The sequence below is a fragment of the Vipera berus genome, assembly GCF_964194415.1.
Source record: "Vipera berus genome assembly, chromosome: 6".
Classification (NCBI taxonomy): domain Eukaryota; kingdom Metazoa; phylum Chordata; class Lepidosauria; order Squamata; family Viperidae; genus Vipera; species Vipera berus.
In genome coordinates this window covers 81,507,649-81,529,628 of record NC_138208.1, presented here as the reverse complement: position 1 = coordinate 81,529,628, position 21,980 = coordinate 81,507,649, and the positions used below count along the sequence as shown (strand labels likewise).

General features: G+C 37.8%; 1 protein-coding gene across 4 annotated transcripts in view; it reads right to left on the bottom strand.

The window, feature by feature from the left end:
* Positions 1-214: 214 nt before the first annotated feature.
* The window catches only part of AEBP2 (AE binding protein 2), a 48,291-nt gene continuing 26,525 nt past the window's right edge, over positions 215-21,980 (bottom strand). For 2 of the 4 annotated variants that reach the window (XM_081331235.1, XM_081331237.1), the window contains 5 exons: positions 16,772-16,896; positions 7,650-7,717; positions 5,078-5,191; positions 4,696-4,762; positions 215-2,454 (listed from right to left, as the gene is read on the bottom strand). In XM_081331235.1, the coding sequence (XP_081187361.1) occupies positions 4,708-4,762; positions 5,078-5,191; positions 7,650-7,717; positions 16,772-16,896 (362 nt within the window). In that variant the 3' untranslated portion in view covers positions 215-2,454; positions 4,696-4,707. The remainder of the gene's footprint in view (positions 2,455-4,695; positions 4,763-5,077; positions 5,192-7,649; positions 7,718-16,771; positions 16,897-21,980) is intronic. The other 2 variants (XM_081331236.1, XM_081331238.1) reach the window with 1 other exon arrangement.

Here is a 21,980-nt window from a genome sequence, read left to right as displayed (position 1 = left end):
CTATCCATTTTAAACTGAAGTCAGCAATGGGACAGATCTGGGGGGAAAAATGCAGGTTTTCCTTGGATAAATAGGTTTTTAAATCTTGCTTTATAATACAAATAATCTATAAATTCTACTTTTATTTGAACAGAAAAATAATTACATTATTTAAACAGTGTGCTCCAGTGTTTTCAATAGCCAATAAAGGACATTCGGAATCTTAAAACGTAGCTGCATTTGCTTTCTTTTATTAGAAAAAATACTCCAGCAAAGTCTACAATCATCTGTCAATTATGAATGGCATACAAGAGATTCATGAAACAATAAGAGTTAAAAAAAAATACAAGTACAAACTATATCTGAAAACACCTATTTGGCAATGTTATACTTCTTAAAGAAAGAGAACCCAAGCAACTAAATGACCATTTAATGAAGATAAAGCAGTAACTGAAGTGCTTAAGCAAAATTAAAAACAAAAGACAAAACAAACGGCATCTTTTTTAAATAGTTACATTGCCACAGATCTTTATGAAATACCATTGTCAAACAACTACAGTATTCCAGAACCGTTCCATGTCAGCAGTGCTTTTGTGATCTGCACAATAATAAAATTTAAATGTTTGTGAAAACATTCTAAATCCACCAGGAACCAAACAAACATTTTACCTTCATTAAGGCAGCTCCCCTTATACAATTTGGGGGGGGGGGGAAACACCCCAACTTCCATCCCCCAAAACTTTAGACTTTCATGAATTTATTTGCTGTTTAATTAAAAAAAAAACAGTGTAAAAACGTTGCTGTAGTAATGCAAAAAAACAATAAACAATAAAATTAAAATTAAAAAAATCCTCCTAAACAGGGAGGGTTAATCATGCAGTTTGACTGCATATAGCCACCTTATTAAGTCATTTATTTTACATTTGTTCCTTCCAACAAGCAAGGAAAAAGATTGATTCCATATCCATGTTCAGCAGTGAGGTGCTGTAAATCTTCTATGGATATTATGTATCCTTCAAAGATTTCTGAAAGGATATTTAATATGTTTTGTTCTTATAACAGTAGTATAGAGTCTCTTAGAAATCCAAAGGACATATTATTGTTAAGAAAGGTGCTTGCTTTTAAACAAATTCTGGCAGCGCTAATGAGATACAATATCCTTCAATATTATTTCTACCATAATATATACATTTTAACTTCCATGCCTCTAGGAAAAAACATCTACATTTTGTGATATAAAAATATATTACAAATCTGCAAAACTATTTACAAGCAACATCCCAGTCTCTATATGCAACTTTTTTTTTGTCTCAATACAAGACAAACAAGATACACAAGTTTTCTATTCCTGTAGGGTTAAAAAAAAATCCATAATTCCTTGTTTAATAAAGTGAGGAAGCAATTTCTTTTCATAGCCAACTTTGGTGCGTAAACGATTGTATTTTTAAATGCTTCTTTTTAAAAAATACTTTTCTTTTTTTTTTTTGGACAAACAGAAACATTTAGGCCAAAAGAAGGGAAAGGGAGACAATATAATCTTTAAAAGCCAGCTGGAGTTTTAAAAGCCAAATAGAATATAAAACCAAGGTTGTTTCTTTTCTTTTTTTATAGATATTATTATAGTCTGATTAATATACCGTAATATCTTATGAAGAGGATTGGATATACAGCAACACGTAACACTGATCAACCTCCCCTGAATATATATATATATATATTCTGCTAAAAAATCAAAGTATGCCACCACCATTTTGCTTTAACATGATACCACCACTTAAGGTTATGTGATTGGACACAAGTTCACTAAAGTGACAATGGATACGCTTCACCAAGAATTCTTTTTAGCTCAGGGGTAGGCAACCTTGGCTCTTTTATGACTCGTGGACTTCAACTCCCAGAATTCCTGAGCCAGCATGGCTCAGCTTGGAAACCTCTCCCTTTCCCCTCAGCATGGCTGGCTCAGGAATTCTGGGAGTTGAAGTCCACGAGTCATAAAAGAGCCAAGGTTGCCTACCCCTGCTCTAGCTGTTGCTTATCATTGATGTGATTTCAAGAGTTCGCTTACAAAAAAAAAAAGTTAAAACGTGAGTTTAACAACGGCCAGGATGATTTTTCACCTGGCAATTCAGCGATTGCCAGTTCATCCAATACAAGTTTCAAAAAAGAAAAAAACATTGGTGATGCATGCTAGAGAAGCTTTTGCTTCACCTCTTACTGTACCGTCCATTAAGGTATGTTAGACATTTATATATAATATATTCCATAGATGCTTCAACTTCATTCACAGAATGGTTAGACCAATCATAGGCTGGCAGCAGTTGGGCACAGAGGGGATGGGTGTGCCTTGTGTGTGTGTTTGTGTGTGTGTGTCAGTGGATGAAGGTAAAGGACTCAAGGAATGTGCAATTCTAATTCCATGGTCAGTGCCCCCAGCAAGTCGACTTTTACCTCTTCAATCTCTTCTGTGGCATTGTTCTAGAAGGAAAAGGAAACACAAGCGTTGGTGGCTTCTCAAGGAAGTTTAACTTGCCCTGGTTAACAGGCTCTCCCTGTTGGGAATTAAGACGGCATTACGGAAAAATACTTCTACTGTCAGGAAAGAGGCTGGTGTGTTTTCTGAGGAGACAACCAGGTTGAAGTCAGTGGGAAAAAGTTAAGTATTCAAAACATCGGGAAGCCGAAGGAATGCCATATTTCTGTTTATTCTTCAGATACCGATATGAATTGTAACTACGCGGTATTATCTTTCAGAAAAGAGGGTCAAGGACCCAACAGAAAATATTCGTAATAATCAAAAGCAGACTCACATCGCTCACTTCATAAAAAGAAAAGAAAAGGAAAAAAAGATTAATTAAGCTTTTCATCTTTCTCACACTGAGGCTAAGGCTGGTATGAAGTTTCAAAACTGTATTCATCACAATATTTTCCATTATTTCTGATGGGAGCATCTGCCTTGTTCCCACCATACCTCTGACCAAGTCTGCAATTGCCAAAAAGTCTTTTGTGTATATCCTCAAAGCTTCATATATTTAATTAAGAAACGGTCTAAAAATGAGAAGATTTCCGAAAGTGGTGCCAGGTCTGAATAACGACTTTATGTTATTGCACTGTATGTAATTGAAGGCCCAAGAAAATGTTAAGGGCCACATAGCTGCTTTATAATTAACATTGCAAATTTAGCCATTATGATCACTTCTGTTAAATAATATTTTTAACAGCATATGTTTTCCCAAGACAAAATTTAAAAGGATTAATCTCAGCTATGAGAAGTAAAAGGTAAGCTTAGAAAGTTTCTAAGACTCAGATGAGCCTATAGTATACATTTCTATAAACACTAATCATGATGAGGATGATTAGCCTCCATTCACTTTAACAACAATTCCACAGTGTTTTGTGCCCATGTCTCTCCTATCTCTGCAACCTGAGATAGTCCTTGACTTACAACCGGAATTTGGACTAGAATTTTTTGTTGCTAAGCAAGGTGGTTGCTAAGTGAATTGCAGCTGATTTTACAAGCTTTTTTGCCATGGTTGCTAAGCAAATCACTGCAGTCACATGGTTGTAAAGCAAATCTGGCCGTCACATGCAGTCACATGGTTGTAAAGCAAATCTGTAAAGCAACCATGTGATTCAAATCAATGAATCACATGGTTGTAAAGCAAATCTGGCTTCCCTGTTGACTTTGCTTGTTGGAAGCTGAACGGTAAGGTCACAAATGGTGTTTATGTGACCCCAGGACCCTGCAACTGATAAAAATACATGCCAGTTGCCAAGTGCCTGAATTTTGGTCAAGTGACCATGGAGATGCTGCGATGGTTGTAAATAAAAGAACCGGTCACTTTTTTTCAATGCTATTCTACAGTCAAATGGTTGCTAAATGAATGATTGTTAAGTCAAGGACTACCGGTAACAGCACTTGTTAGGCACTAGAACAGGGGTCTTCAAACTTGGCCCGTTTAAGACTTGTGGAATTCAACTCCCAGAATTCCTCAGCCAGCGTGCCTGGCTGAGGAATTCTGGGAGTTGAAGTCCACAAGTCCTAGAAGGGCCAAGTTTGAAGACCCCTGCTCTAGAACCTGGAACTTCTAACATTTAGAAGACCCAATGGCAGCAAAACATTAGTTATATCTTTGATGATAAATCATAAATCAGTTCTTTTCAGGTTACCTTTGGAGGAAAAAAGTACAGAAGATATAGTTATGGACACTTATAGTGTCTATGGAAAGTCTCAATCATCCAGGTCATAGTTGTTCCAAAGATGCTTTGCCGAAAGGCAACTGGACTTTCTTGGGGGGGGGGGTTTCCTTGAAAACCTTTCACTTCTCATCCAACATCTCTGAAGTTGAACTGAAGAAGCTTCTTGGATGAGAAGCGAAATGCTTTCAAGGGGAAAAAAAAGAAAAACCAAGGAAGTTCAGTTGCCTTTTGGAAATGCAACTTCGGAATGGACATTTACAGTGTTTTCACAGAACCATATTTATGAAAAAAAGAAAGAATCTAACTGTATAGTAAAGTTCAAAAGTAAATTATGATATGTCCCCATACTAACCCCAAAATGAAAAGAAAAAAAAGGCATTTAATTTGTTTCAACTGCACGGAGCACTAAGATCTTAAAGTAATACTATTATGTATTACAGGCTGAACAGAATGTGATTTATTTTTTTATTTTTTTTTAAAAAAGACAAATTTGGACTTTAAAAAAATTGGTATACAAACCAGCATGTGATCTTAAGAGAAGTGATCTTTCAGGATTCCACTGAATGTACCTCCTTTACTAGACTTTCTGTACACCAAGCACAAAAAAGTAAAATACACTTGGTAAATACACATATTTACCAGCCAGAGGTTAAGTTCAAAAGCAGTCATGTGACCTCAGGCCTTGAAAAATTAACTTCTGAATGCTGTAAATAATGACGAAATGTTTTTTTCCCCCTCTAACATCTGCCAAAAATATTAGTGAAGGTGAATTATCAAGGAGGAACAGTACCGACTATTTTGGCTACTTGCACCGATAGCAGCTCTGGTACAGCTTCAAAAAGTTACGCAAGGCATCAAGTCACATTGAGCAAAGAGAACATCCAGAAATGCGCAGATTTACCTGTAAATGTTTGGGTCCAGAAGCAAAGCAGTATCTTTTGGTAGTTTTGATAAATGAACTACTTTAGTTTTTAATTGATGCCTTTCACTTTCATTTACCCACACATCAGGGAGACTATGAATAAAATAAAATATTTAAAAAAGGTCAGTGATTCGCTCCCCACCATCATCACTACTGGTAAAAGAGCTGCTGTCAATTCTTATGGGAAATTTATTTATTTATTTATTTAATTTAATTTAATTTTTATACCGCCCTTCTCCCGAAGGACTCAGGGCGGTGTACCGGGCAATACAATAAAATACAATATATAAAAATTAAAAAATATTAAATACAATAGCCCAATTTAATAAATTACAAAACGTTAAAATATGTTTTGTAATAAAGTCCACATCAATGTTTGCACTGCCAAAAAGATTTAACTGGAAATCTGCTTCTATGTGAGCATCACAATCAGCTTAAGTGTTATCGGAGTGCAATTCCAAACCTTTTGTTACAGGACAAGGCTCCCCCCCCCTCTCCCCAAGACAAAAGGCTCCACCTCTTTCAGAAAGCAACATTTTATTTCTACATTAGCTAGGATGATTGGGATAGGAGACTTGCCCAAATTAAACATCTGTAGGCACAGAATTATATGCCACCTTCTAGAAGCTCTATATGATTGGTCAATAGCTCAAATTCTCTATGTGAAGTGATAACAAGGATAACAAGTTTGGCTCTTGAGGATAGCCTTGGTGGAGCAGTGGGCTAATGCCTCCTTAAGTAACACCAGCTGCCTGCAATTAGTGCAGATTCGCATCCCACCAGGCTCAAGGTTGACTCAGCCTTCCATCCTTCCGAGGTAGGTAAAATGAGGACCCAGATTGTTGGGGGCAATTAAGCTGACTTTGTAATAATGCCGCTTCGGGGGGGCGAAAGCCCTAATAAGCAGGCATATACATAGAATGAAGGCTATTGCTAAGCACATTTGATTTGTGCTTAGATTGTAAGCCGCCCTGAGTCTTCGGAGAAGGGCGGGATATAAATGGGATTAAAATAAATAAAATAAAGTAAAATAAAATAGCATTCTCAACAAGGTAAAGAAGCACCCGTGGATTTTACTCTGCTAGTTGTAACCAAATTTAGGGGGTGGGGCTTATCTTTGTTTCAAGGCCACTGAGCCAGTGCTATCCCAAGTCATTTCCATGGACATGATGTCATGGAGTGCTGTCACCTTCCCATCAAAATGGTGTCTACATATTCGCATTTACAACTGCTAGGTTGGCAGGAGCCAGGGCGAGGATGGGAACTTGCTCCGTTGTGTGGTGCTCGGGTCTCAAACCTGCGCTATCAGCTTTCCAGCTGACAAGTTCAGGGTCTTAACCGTTGAGCACAATGGGCTGTACCCTAAAAGAGGCAAAGATGCAAGAACTTGAATTCCTCAAACCTTCTTAGGGGTGTAGGCTACTACAGGTTCAGTGTTGCTACATCTGAACGGGAACGAAGTCCATCTACTGGGAGCTTTTCAAAATCTCACGTAAGTAGCATTAATTACCATGATTTAACATTATTATTCAAAACAATGGCGCCCCCAGGCAGTGACTTTTATTTAAATCTCCATACCTCGTCAGCTCTTCAAATCTAACTAAAAGGTAAATTTTAAATACACTTCAGCTAGTGAAAAACCTAGAGCCTGTTTCAATCTGGAAACTTGAAGTGCAACTGTCTACTTTTGAAAAGTAATGGCAAATATTTGAAAGACATTTTCTACAGATTTGTTTTGGCCGATGTTAAGGCGCTTTCCAGAATTTAATTGAGAAATGGACATTTCATCCTGTCCACTAATTCAATTTAAATTGAATTAAAATTAAAACAGAATTATGTCTCAAAAAAGATAGGAGAAAGGGTGATACATGTTCTATAGGTGAACATATTGCTTAGAAATTACTAATTTCTGATACCCTGTACTTTTTGTTTATTGCTAATTATAGTTCAAATGAGCTTTGCTGATTTTAATACTGATAATGAACATATATTTCCATAATGATTTCAAAGCGCTTTTAGCAACTGCTTCCATGGTGTTAACAAAGTAACAAAAGCTTGCAGTCTTTAGAAAAGTTGACATGTCATAACCACCTTCAATGAAAAAACTAAAGAAAATTCAACAATATATACTGTATTTACTGATTATACAAATAAGGATATTTCTGCTATCACCCACCTTTTCTGTTTAGTTTTGGAAAACTGCTAGTTAACCTATGGCAAAAGCATATACCTTCTTTCCAATATGTTTAAACACCTCAAACAAAAATTAACTCAGGCTATGAATGTCTTCAGTATTGTAATAAGAGTCAAAGTCACTTTCCATTTTGTCTTCCTAATGAATATTAATTTTTCTCAATGTAGTCTCAAATGCATGAATTAACTTGGTAAATTTAATTTTCCATCACAGTTTTATAACAGTCCTATAAGCCTGAGTCACATGAAACTCTTCTGTTCAGTATATTGAAAATTCTGTGTATGCTGTGTGAAAGGTAGGAAATACCCTAATTTTTGCAGGTGCCGAAATTATGTACTACTGAGTATAAATACTTACATATCTTCTGGAGTCCAGTGAAGCAGCAACTTAACTTTTCCAGAGTCTTCTTTTCTTTTAGCTATTACCTAAAAGCAAACATGAGAAAAGTGACTTGAAATATTTATGTTCTTTCTTGAATTCCCTGTCCTTAAAAATATCTGGTCCAAATGTTTTACGCCAAAAAGTGTTTTAAGGGTTGCAGGGTTTTCTTCATGGATTCTGATAGTCATTAAAGCAGCTTTCTTCTTCTTTAAAAACAGTTTACTACTGAGATGATGTTCAAATTTATGTGAGATGATGCTAATACATACATGCATTCCCTTTTTAATGTCTGTTCTCATTTCCTGTGACAAATGTATCATGTTGATTAGAGATTTCTGGGAATTAAAGTCCACTCATTTTTGAGTGGCCAAAGTTGAGAACATTGACATAAACTAGCTGCCTTTCTCAAAGCTGCCATCCCAAGACAGCTGGAGTGTATCCAGTTGGGGAAAGCTTTCGCACGTTATGTATTTTGCATCCTGTGGAAGAAAGCAGTTAAGTTTCTTAGCTTGACCCATGTAAAAGATATCAAATTGGTGGTTTGGCCTTCAACTTCATGAATGGACCGCATAAAGAAGTAACTCAAGCCCCAAAGTGGAAACGTCTCGATGTTCTGCAGAAATATTAACCACAGGACAAAAGCAACACAGAGAAATAAGCTTGTAATTGCAAGTTTCAGACATGTTTCTAGAGTTTTGCATTTGGCGTAACAGGAATTGGAGCTGTTTTCAAAGCTAATGGGTCACTGGGAAATTTAGAAGCACGAAAGATAAAAGAGTTGTAGATAACGTTGCTTGAAGGAATGTAGAAACAGGACTTAAATGTCGTGGCATAAGAGGGTATTGTTTAGGCTGACTCCCAACTTCTGATCACTCAAAAAAAGTTCAGTTTGACTCCCCCCCCCAAGTGTGAAGGCCACATTGTTAGCGCAGCCTAATATAGGCAAGTCTGGGGACTGAGAATGATATATGAGGTGCCTCAGTTTTATTGTTTTCTATTTTGTTTATTTTTAAATGTATTTTGGTGTTAATATTGTTAGCTGCCCAGAGTTGTTTGGTTAAGATGGGCAGCCATATGTATTTTCTAAGTACATAGAAAAGGCGAGGCTGCCTCAAGCATGGGAGTTGGTAAGACAACCAGAAAAGGAACTGATTAGAGAAAGAAACGAAAATTGGAAACACTGCATATTTATTCTGGCTTTGGGAAGCCGTCTTATGCATTAAGCTCGAAAGCAACACACAGAGGTTCTTAAAGAGAATCAGAGCTCATCCTAACTGCTCCAACCCTGGAAGCTTTTAAGAAGAGACTGGACAGCCATTTGTCCAAAATGATATAGGGTTTCCTGCCTGAGCAGGGGGTTGGACTAGATGACCTCCAAGGTGCCTTCCAACTTTATATTATTATTATTATTATTATTATTATTATTATTATTATTATTATTATTATTATTATTATTATTATTATTATTATTATTATTATTATTGTTGTTGTTGTTGTTATTATTATTATTGTTATTGTTGTTGTTGTTATTATTATTATTATTATTATTATTATTATTATTAGATTACGGCACAGGGTGTTTTCATAGGAGCTTCCTAAATTATGTTTGAACACCAGCATTTAAAATGAAAAGTGAACTGGTGGTGCGCTATTTTCTTACCCTGCATCCCAAATTCTTGTGCTCGTTCTAAAAGAAAGCCCCCAAAACTTTAATGCAGCATTATTAGCAAAGGTTCAGATTTATAAAAGTGCATTTTTAAAGGCAGTCTTTCAAAGAAAGTATAAAATATTGTCAAAGGCTAGTCAGGTGTTCTAGCAATCATTAGGAACAAACTTATCTAAAACAGAAATAAGAGGCTGATTATAAAAACATTTTCTAGGAACCCGTAAATTACAAGTGATGTAAAACATGCCTGAAATAGTTTACCTGTTTCCATGTTATTTTCTTAAAATTAAGATAGGTGCAAGATGGATTTTGGAAGAAACACCATGTCTGGATGTACCGTAACTCTATTTTCAGGCCTATGGAAAGCACTTCACAAATACAAAAGCCAAAAAAGAGGGGGCCCAACTGGCCAGATTTTATATTTTATGTATCAATCAACATATCAAAAGACAACGGTAGAAGAATTTAACTCACAGCTACATTGCAGGTGTCATTTAAACAGTCTAGACCAGGGGTAGGCAACCTTGGCTCTTTTATGACTGGTGGACTTCAACTTCCAGAATTCCTAAGCCAGCATGGCTCAGCTTGGAAACCTCTCCCTTTCCCCTCAGCATGGCTGGCTCAGGGATTCTGGGAGTTGAAGTCCATGAGTCATAAAAGAGCCCAGGTTGCCTACCCCTGGTCTAGACTATCATTCCAACAACTATGGTCAGAATATGGTCAACGGTGAGGTATTATGAAAGCTCTGGTTCAAAACATCTGGAGGTCACTAATTTCAATATCCCTTTTTGTGGATTCGGAAGACCTCTCAAAAGGTATTTCACCAAGTAGCAACAATGAACCTTATCGAGGGCAATGGGGGAAAGCAACAGCTGAAGTTCCTCATGAAGAGAGATTGCACAGAGGCTATTTTCTAAGCTCCTGTTGTCATCTTGGTGAGAGGAAACTTACATGGGAAGACTTTTGCTCAGACTTTCAAAGCAGAGGCAAACAGACACAAATCAGCAATCAAAAGTACTGCTTGATTTGTCTTCAAATGGTCGCAGGAGCATTTTCAGAGCAAAGATTATGACACAGAAATTATACCTTCCACATCAAACAAACTTTCCCATTTCTGTTGCAGACTTTTTGAAAAAAGTCAACCTTTAACCAGGAATAAGGGTTACATATATGCAAATGGAGTTCTGCTGACCTCTCCTGGAGAACCACAGAAATAACTGAAAAAGATGTTAGTTACTCTTCCATATTGCAACTGTTTAGTTTCAGCCACAAAATATTTTGGAATGTGCAGCACACTCATACAGCGTCTGCCAGCCGCTGCTTAAAGCAGCTGTGCCTTCTCCGGGAATTTTATTGCAAAGTGTTGCTATAATTCTCATTCTCAAATCTGCAAAATCCTCACTTTTATATCCATCATCAGATATTGCACTTGGATCTCCAGAACCACAGACTTAAGATTTGAATAATAACCCACAAGCTTTGATTTGGATCCATGTTCTGAAGTAGGGAAGCTAATTATAGCTAACTGTAATCAGTCCAATGTCAACAGACTAAGCAGCAATAACCTAAGCAGAAATGGCTGTACTGGGGACTTCTGTCCAAGTGTAGCCATTCGGATTTCATCTCCTTCCCTATAATGCGGACAACCAATCCACAGTCATTCTCAAGTTTTGCAATAGGAGACTGGAGTAGGGCTGTGAGGCACTTTGGGGCCAACTGAAAAAAAGGTGTGTAATTAGGACACTCGAGGATGAAGAAAATTTACATAAGAACCAACCCAAAAGAAGGTGGGACAATGGGCAGCCAAATAGTCAGAATCATCCTCTCTTTCCATGACATTTCTGCAAGTGGCAATAAGTGAAGGCGACTAAAATTAAGAGTAGGAGGCAGTCCTTCAGATATCCTGAACAATAACTTCAACAAGTCTCACCAATAGCCTAGCTACTGGCAAAGAGGAGTATCAATTAAAACATCAGAGGAAATTCTAGTAACGATGGAGAACATTTGCACGGAGCATGACAATGCTCCAAAATACACTTGGAACTAAGTAGGAAAGAACAGTCAAATGACTGATAAAGAGTCATCGCACAATTTCTGTCATCTATTCAACAAAAATAAAACTGTTTTCTCTCATTACTGCTTTCAAGCAAGGTAGGGAATTCTTTCCGATCTTTTTATTAGCTCTGGCCATAGGAAATGTTCATCTTTTATTCTTTCATCCTGAAGTCCTGTTCTGCTATCTTCTTGTGGTGATGGAAAGGGATTCCTGAGAGAGATGGGTGAAAGGCACCAGGAATACACACCAAAAAGTATCTATGCCAAGCAGTGATGTACATTACCTACTTGAAGCAAGCAGGCACTTACATCAGGCAGCAGAGATATAGGAAGACACTAGAGGTAGATCAGATTTGCCGGCAATGGCAAAACCGTCCCGATACACTGCGCGATGTCACGAGTTTGACATGTCTGATCTGACATGACATCACTTTAAAGATGACAAAGTTTCATACTACATGGTAAGTCATAAACTCCTGTGTTTTACCAAGTAACCACATGGATAGATAAAGTGACCGACAATACACTCTCAGATAATGAATGCTTAAGTCAACATGCCATTAAGGAACATCTGAGGCTCTTTTGGAGCACTAATGATATTTATGACACTAAACCCTTCAAGGGGTTCAATTGCTGAGGTTGCTGTAAGGAAAAAGAAAATCCAAAGCAGCAAAGACAGAATGATAGTGGGAACACAGAATGTAAAGCAACAAATATGGGGTGCTCAAGGCAGAAAAAAGTAAGACGAGCTGATTATATATTGACATTTTAAGCATTAGAGAATCAAAACTGATTGGAATTGGACACTTTTGAGTCAGAAAAAGTGTTTACTACCCAGGACACAAAAATGAAGAAGAAACAGCACCGCTTTCAGTGAGGAAGGATACAGAAGGACAGGACTTGTGTACAATGCAATTGAGGACCAAATGTTATCTTTTAGAATTTGCAGACAACGTCCTTTAAAATGATGTTCACCTAAGTTTCTGCTCCAACCACTGATGCAAGATGACATGTTGTTTGGTCAAGGTCAAAAATGCAAGAAAGAGTTGCTGCTTATGATTGGAGACCGGAATGTCAAAGTTACGAAATATAGAAGGAAAATGTAGCTATGTATGGGCCAGGAAACAGGAACAACTTATCACCTTCTGGTTTCTTTAGCAACGGCTCATTCTTCAAGGAGAACAATTTCCGAATACATAGATATCATCAGGTGGAGAATACAGAAGATCACATTGATTATATTATTGGTACAAAGAATTGTAACAGATCAATTAACCAGCAAAGAAGTGGTCAGGAGCTGATTGTAGAAAAAATCGTGAACTGATTATGTGCAGGTTCCCTACCAAGCTAAAGAGGAAGATCAAAGCCAGAAGTTTCCACTATGTAATCTTGAATGTATATCTACCATTTTCAAGAAGAACATCAAGAACTCTCTGAAGTCCTGAAGCTCACTGAGAAAAATCAGAGAAATTGTGGAATGAAACCAAAGAAGTTATAAAAGGTAAAAATAGAACTAGACTGCCAAAGGTTAAGAAGTAGAAGACACCAAATTGGACGTCAGTACAGATGATAGAAATTGCCAGGAAGAGGAAGAAACCAAAGCTAAGAAAGACAAAGATCTCAGGTAAAACTTAATCAAACAAAAAATAGAGAGAGCCGTTAGATAAAACAAGGAACAGCATTACAGCACCATCTGTATCTAATTAAGAAATAGGAAATATAAACAAACAAACATACAAAAAATGAATAGAAACAGAAGGGAAAAATACAGATTAAATTTCCAAAAGATCACAAAACTTAAGGGAGATTCCAATCTCAAATCAATATGCTAAGAGAGGAACAGATAGTAATTCAGGAAAGATGAAAGAGAGATGAGAAGAGTATACTGAAGTACTGCACAATAGAAATTTCAACATCCAAGATACCTTTCAAAATATTTCCTACTTAGAAGTGGGTGAGCAGCACTACAAGCTGAAGTCAGATTAGCAGTTAGGTAGGGACGAGGTGGCTCAATGGGTTAGGATGCTGAGCTTGTCGATCAAAAGGTCGGCAGTTTGGCGGGTCGAATCCCGAGTGCCGTGTAACAGAGTGAGCGCCTGTTACTCGTCCCAGCTTCTGCCAACCTAGCAGTTCGAAAGCATGTAAAAATGCAAGTAGAAAAATAGGGACCACTACGGTGGGAAGGTAACAGCGTTCCGTGCGCCTTTGGCGTCTAGTCATGCCGGCCACATGACCACGGAGACGTCCTCGGACAAGCGCTGGCTCTTCGGCTTTGAAACGGAGATGAGCACCGGCCCCTAGAGTCGGAAACGACTAGCACGCATGTGCGGGGGAACCTTTACCTTTACCTTTAGGATAGAACAAGAACTGATGGAGCATCTACAGAAATAGAAGAGAAAACAAAAGAATCTAATAACGGTTCCAATCATACGACAACAGCAAATCTAGAATGACCCAGTGACTAGCTGACAGATTGGAAGAGGTCAGTCTTCATATCAATATCAAGGAAAGGAGGCTTAGCAGATTGTACAAAGTACTACACAATATCCTTAATTTCGCATGTTAGCAAAATGATGTTCAGTGTCATTGAATGCAGATTATAGGCCTAAAATGGAAAAAGAGATGCCAGATGTTCAAGCTGGCTTTCGAAAAAGCTGCAAGAACAAAAGACATTGCTGATACACACCGGTAATTGTCACAGAGTACTAAAAAGAAGTGGTTTTATTGGCTACAGAAAGCCCTATGACCATGTTGTCCATATTAATCTGTGGAATGTCCTTAGGGAATGAGAATCCAGAACATCTCATTGTCTTCACTGAAAGCCGTAGTGTGGATGGAACTTGGAAAAATAAAACTGTCCCCAGGTTGAAAAAGGAGTGAGACAAAGCTATATTGCTGTATTTATCCAAAGTATATGCTGGATATATTTTGAGGAAAGACGGACTGGAAGAAGATCAGTATGATTTTAAAACTGGACAAAGAAACCTGCTCTCTGTTGATGACGCTTCTCCAACAGATGAAAATGAAAATGATCTGCAAATTCCAACAATAAATATCAAGGAACAGATGAAAAAAAAATGAGACAACTCCATTAACTAAAATCAAGGACCATGTGAAAAAAATGGGGATGATGGTTAAATATAGAGAGAACCAAACTAATGACAACAAACACTGTCTTAGAACTGACAGTGAAGACATTCAGGTGGGTATGTAACTTTTGTGCCACACAGTAATATTTGACAGGATAGCAAGAAAGGTCTTAGAAAAGGGATTCAGATGCCATGACTTGGCTCTATCTACAAAGAGTTGTTGTTGTTGTTAGCTGCGAAGTCGTGTCCGACCCATCGTGACCGTATGGACAACGTTCCTCCAGGCCTTCCTGTCCTCTACCATCTTCTGGAGTCCATTTAAGCTCACGCCTACTGCTTCAGTGAGTCCATCCAGCCACCTCATTCTCTGTCGTCCCCTTCTTCTATTGCCCTCAACCTTTCCCAGCATTAGGCTCTTCTCCAGTGAGTCTTTCCTTCTCATTAGGTGGCCAAAGTATCTGAGTTTCAACTTCAGGAACTGGCCTTCTAAAGAGCAGTCAGGGTTGATCTCCTCTAGGACTGACCGGTTTGATTGCCTTGCAGTCCAAGGAACTCGCAGGAGTCTTCTCCAATCTACAAAGAGTAGAATCACACTAACAATAGTTTTCCCTGTGACACTCTATGGGAGTAAAAGACTCTGGAGAAGGTGGAGTGAAAAGACATACTCTGGAGGAGGAGGTAGTCCTCGATGTACAACAGTTCATTTAGTGACTGTTTGAAGTTACAATGGCACTGGAAAAAGTGACATGACCATTTTTCATAGTTATGATCACTGCAGCATCCCCATGGTCACATGATTTTCATTCAGATGCTTGAAAACGGGTTCATATTTATGACGGTTGCTGTGTGTCCGGGGTCATGCGATCACCTTTTGTAACCTTCTGACAAGCAAAGTCAATGGGGAAGCCAGATTCACTTAACAACCATGTTACTAGTTTAACAACCGCATTGATTCACTTAACAAATGTGACAAGAAAAGTCGTGAAATGAAGCAAAACTCACTCAACACATTTCTCGCTTAGCAACACAAATTCTGGGCTCAGTCACAGTCATAAGTTGAGGACTATCTGTATTAACACTTTTAAATATTATATTGGAAAAGATTATTGAGAATATCATGGCTAGCTGTGAAACCAACAAATCACTTCAGAACTATCACTTGCAACACAAATGACCATGCTCAAATTAGCACATTTTGCACTCATTACACAAAGACCTCACTATTTTGAGAAGTTTATAATGCTAAGAAAAGTGGAAAGAAAGAGGAAAAAATAAGCACTAGCAAGGAACTGGATAGATTCAATTATAATTATTATGAATGCCACATTAAGAGACCTAAAAGGACGGATCACCTGAAGAATAGCTACACAGTCAATCGGAGACACTGATTTGATGGCGCTTGGACTGAGTACGAAGTAACAAGTGGTTCTGCATCCTTTTATGCTGTAAGTATTTGTGTGTCTGTATGAACAGGGAAACACGGGGGTGGGTTGCCTTCTCTGATTCATGTGACAGAAACAAGGCAGGCCTAGAATGCAGGAGCTGGCAGCTTTCTGAGCTACTATTCTATTACCTACCTCTCTACAGGGGTCGGCATCCATCTTTCGTCAATTTTTCTGCCACACCAAATTTGTCACCTTGTGTTCTATTATGAAGAGTCATCATACGTATGGACAGAGTTCTGAGCCTCTACGTAATTTCTTTCCAACTTTCCACAAAGTTGGAAAAAGTCAATATATTTAGCCCAGAGAACTATCCGAAGTATTAGGATACTATTTCTGAGAGCAGAATTCAAGTTGTCATTTATCCATGGCTGTGACTAAGGTGCTGGATGAGCCTCTGGGAGACTAAGGTTCTCATTCTTTCACAGCCATGGATCGCTCTCAGAACAATCTGGCTGAGATTATAATGGAGAGAAAACTGAATGCAGGGAGGCCATGTAGACCTGGAGGAAGGGTAGGAAATAAATTTAACCAATTAAAATATGAAAATTGCTGGGTAAACTTTGAGAAATCACAGCCTAGACAGCAGCCTTAATGGGCTGCTGCTGTTCTTCCATGTTCTACAGGTTAAAAAGAGAGGAACACAAACTGCATATATATATATTTTTTTTGGAAGAAGAGCATAGAAGACTTTGTAGAAGACTTTTCCTACTGCAGTCCAGCAACATTGTCTAAATTAAATCGGTGGCAACAATGCCCAACAATGTAAATTTCAGTGTAGAAAGGCTGTTTGAAAATATTGAAGATATTATAAACATACCAAGTATTGTAAATGGTAATACTTACAGTACTGTGAAATACCACACTGTGGCCTTTTCCCAAACTTTCTATGTGAGCAGAAAGGTTAAAGCAAATAGCTCGATGCCGTATTGCATCCAAGGTCTGTGCATCAAAGAAGTCATGAGGTCTTGCTAAGGAAGAAAAAAACAAAGCAAGCCTTCAACTACAATGCAAGAGTATATGTAGCATATTTAAATGTTCAGCTTTTCTGATCTCACTTAAGGAAGAAAGATTACGCCTTCTGCTTTCATAGCACAGGCTGTAAAGCTCAATATACTTACAATGATCCTATTTTTAAAATTATCAAACTGTTCTTACTATGAGGAAGTCTTCTGCTAATGTTTCATTGACGTTTATCTTTTGTAATTTAAATGCGGTATTCCAAAATATGCATTCAGGTGATAAAGGACGGGTTTAGGAGGACCTTTTCCTCTGAAAAACCCTTTTAGGTATTTAAAAACTGGAATTACATTTTCCTCTTTCCAAATTAAGCCTTCCGTCTCCAAATCAATGTCCTTGATCTTTTCTGGACCTATTCCAATTTTATTTTATTTTTTCCATTTTCAGAATTAGACACAACATTCAAGGACGGCTCTGATAAACAGAAGATAAAGTGAAACTATTACTTCCTGTGATTTTGAAAAAAATACACTTTGTAATAACATTAACAAAACTATGTTTATTTTGCAACCACATCACACTGCCACCTTACCTACATTTGCAACCAACTAGTATTACAAGGTCATTATTGCAAGAATAACCAAACTTCCGTTTAGCAGGTCTTGAAGTGATAGGTTTTGGACTTAATAAACATCAGTGCCAAGCTCTCCCAGAACACACAAATTCATCGGTTAGGAAATATGTTGCCTATGTGTGCATTAACATACTTTCTTGGGCAACCGTGTCACTGTTATTTATTTTGTTCATGTAATTCTCTCGGAAACATATTAATTGGTGATTTCTGGCTTCCAGCTTCTTAGCATTTAAAGCTTGACACTTATCATAAACTGGTGCAGCTTTTGGCACTGCCTTTTTATCTTTTTTTGTGGGTGCTGCTGAGTCGTTGTTGTTGTTTTACTTTCAGCTCCTTGATATAGATAAAAAAGATGGATGATAAGACATTCCCCGTTTCTAATGATTCTTTGAATTGAGGCTTCACTGTACTGATAGTAAGCTAGATATCTCCAATGTTATACCTGTGTGCTTAGTCTGTTAACTTGGCATTACTCTGTTATTCTCATTCAGTAAATATACATATATTTTTGGAGCTATGCAAGGTCATTTTAAGATGCAACCAACAATAAGGTTAGTGGATGTTCATCCATAAGGTTCTAGAAACAATTCCTTCATAAAATATTTGCATAACAGCTAATATTCTTTCTCTTTCCAGTTCTCTTCCATGGAAGATTCATCTTCATTCAACAGCTTCTCATGACTGTATAGTTTCATAATATTAAGCAAGCTACAACAAATTACTTACTGCTACATATCAAACAATACAAGAAGTTTCTGGGTTACTGCTAGTGTGAACCACACAGGGCTGTAATTCTACCCCTTGACTCCAAGACTTTATTTTTTAAAAAAAATTCACATAGTTTGCATGTCCTGCTTATTTGTAGAAAATACTTCAACACTAGTTGTTGTATAGTTGCAATTATTTGAATCCAATTCAAAGGCGATGAGATAAATGCAAAATATAAGAAAGTTAAATTTTCATTTATCACACTGAGCATATAAATGCTGCTGATTTAAACTCAACTGAACCACAATAATGTGAATAGAAAATCTGAATTATCCTTTGCCGCCTTAATAACATTTTTTTATGTTCTTGGAGAAGTATTTGATCTAATATTGTTTTCATTGTGTGGACTGCAAATCAAGTGGAATGTCATGGGGGAAAACGGGTGCTCACAGACACTTTCAAATTTGAGCTGGGATTTTTTTTTTTAAATATACTTTTTGTGCTAATATTTTTTCCGGAAGGCATCCAAATCCATGTTACTGAGCTGAACAAATTGCACAGGCTTATGGATCCTAGTTCTCTTCAGTTGTTCAACAAAGACACTATTTTAACTACCAAATGAGCATATACTAAAAACATATTGAGGTAGATTTTCTTCCCAACTTGCCCACTAGGTTAGACATATCTCATACAGAAAAACAACAACAGGACAAGGATAACACTTCAGCCGATTATGCATCAAAACCATCTGGCATCAGTGAATTAAATCCAACAATGCTAAGCTTTGGCTTTTTTTTGAAGAATACCTTCATGCAGGATCAAATCACTGAAGATACGGATCAACTTCATAATTCTCAACAAACAATACTATATTTAAACAGGTAGTGGGAATAAGAAAAACCCATTTGTGGCATCATTCAGTGATATATATTGAAGTATTCATATATTACATCTGCCTCTAGCACTAAAAGATGAAGTTAGTCATTACCAAGTCAGAAGGCTGAAGGATACTAGTAGAATACTCACTGAAATACAGCAAACAAAGTAAGTATCGCAAAGGTTTTAACTAAGTTTATATGAGGAAACCTGGAGAGTGGCACAGTGGCGACATACTGGAAGAGGTCAATCTACATATTAATACCAAAAAAAGTTTCTTAACAGAATGAGCAAACTATCGTACAAATAACCTTGCTTTCATAAGCCGGTAAAATGATGCTTAGGCTCATCCAATGCAGATTAGATACCTACACAAAAAAAAGACATGCCAGATGTTCAAGCTAGCTTTAGAAAAGACCAAGGGACATGAGACCTAATTGCTGATGAATGCTGCATAATTGAGAAAAGACAAAGAATATCAAAAATAAGTCACTATGTGTTTCATTTATTGCAGAATGTCCTTTGATTGTGTCCATCACAAATGTGCTTAGGAAAATGGGGATCCCAGAACATCTCATTCTCCTCCTGAGGAACCTATACACAAGTGAGGAAACACAATGTGAACAAAAGGAGAAACAGAGAGTTCCAGATTGACATAGGAGTGCAACAAGGCTTTATTTTCTCCCCTTACCTACACACTGAACATATATTAAGGGAAGCCGAAATGGAAGAAAATCAATAAAGTTTTACAACTGGAGGGAGGAAAAATCAACACCCTGTGTTATTCTGATGAGACTACTCTGATAGCAAAAATAAAAAGGATCTGCAAGCTCTAGTAATAAAGGTGAAGGAGAAAAGTGAAAGAAAAATGGAACTAAAATTATATACTGTACAAAGAAACTAGTGATATCATGAAGAACAACCACTTTTAGAAGTGACAATGGACAATTTCTGCCTTTTAGGATCAACCATTAATAGTGCGAAGGGATGCGGTGGCTCAGTGGGTTAGGACGCTGAGCTTGTCGATCAGATGGTCGGCAGTTTGGCGGGTCGAATCCTGAGAGCCGCGTAGCAGAGTGAGCGCCTGTTACTCGTCCCAGCTTCTGCCAACCTAGCGGTTCGAAAGCACGTAAAAATGCAAGTAGAAAAATAGGGACCACTACGGTGGGAAGGTAACAGCGTTCCGTGCGCCTTTGGCGTCTAGTCATGCCGGCCACATGACCACGGAGATGTCCTCGGGCAAGCGCTGGCTCTTCGGCTTTGAAACGGAGATGAGCACCGGCCCCTAGAGTCGTAAACGACTAGCACGCATGCGCGGGGGAACCTTTACCTTTTATTAATAGTGAAGGAACAGTCAAGAAACACAACACAGACTAGTACTTGGTAAAGCACCCATGAAGGCCTTGGAAAATATATTCAAACGCTGTGATCTGTCCATTTACCTACAAAGATCAGGATAGTGCAAACTATGGTAATCCCAGTGAAAGTTGGAGTTTGAAGAAGGATGAAGGAAGACTACTGACATTTTTGAACTTTGACGGTTGGAGAAAACACACGAGAATACTGTAGATAGCCAAGAAAACAATCAAACAGATCTCTAAACAAATGGCCAGGCTTTAATTATCCTAGGTTGGATACATTTTGGGAAGATTCGTCTCTCTGGAGAAGGCTCTAATGCCTTGGAAGAAAAAAGGACAATCTGCAGCAACATGGATGGATTCAGTTATGGGAACGGATGTGCCATCAGAAGACCTGAAAAGACCTGAAAGACCAGGGTTTTTGGTTTTTGTATGCCGATTGGTGTACATTCAAAGTGACAATAAAGTTATCATCATCATGAGAAAAAAATATATATATATGCAGCTGACAAGAATTGACAGCAACTTGATGGCACATAATCAAACAATACATCCAATACTTAAAGCTATAGTCAGAGAGAAATGAAAATGCATTCATGAATCAGCATGCAACTTAACTTGGTTTATGTATCAGATTCAGCTATAATGTTCTTGACTTTAGCTTAATACGTTGTGTGAATATAGTCCCTGGCTATCAGAGCTTGAATCGGGAGATGTAAGTAGACAAACCAAGAAAATCCTTCATCCAAACATCCCGTAAAGTTCCAGAGGAGTCAATGACTTTCAGAATATTGTGGACACGTCAGAATCCCGCAAGGGGAAGGAACTTTGATGCAGGAGCAAAATTCAGCTCCACATTCCATGGTTTCAATTCCAAAGTGCATTTACGCTTTTACTATTTTGATTTAAAACCATGCAAGTATCTGCCAAGCGTGGCAGTTTAGATAGATCCTGATACACAGAAACACATGAACCACGAAAGATTATGATCATGGACACAGCCGTTCCATGATCGAAACATGACATTCTTCATTACTGTCCTGGAGAATTTTCATATGTTGATTACGAAAGTTTTGATTAATTAACAGAAATGCAGGCAGGATGAACACCACTGAGGTACCAAGAATTGCAGATCCAATTCTCTACTCAGGAATTAGGGATGTGCATTTGTATTCTGTTATTTTCTTCTTTAATTCCATATGTTTGCTGTGTTTTTACTTCCTTTGTTTTCATGCTATTTTTTTCTTTTTTCTTTTTACAATTTTAAGCCACCCACAATCAGTTTACAAGTTGGGTGGTCATACCAAACAAACTCTTAAAACCAAGCAGGATCCTTCTCCCATTCAAAAAATTCTAACTGAAACAAATTATCTGGATTCAGGCTTGGCCTGGGAAATGCCATTGGCTGCTGTGGTGGCTGACCTTTCTGGGACCTAAATGTGGGGGTATGGTCCTCTAGCCCCTTCCAGACTTTTCAGTGGCATTTGTTATCATTGAACCTATGGACATTCGAATGTAT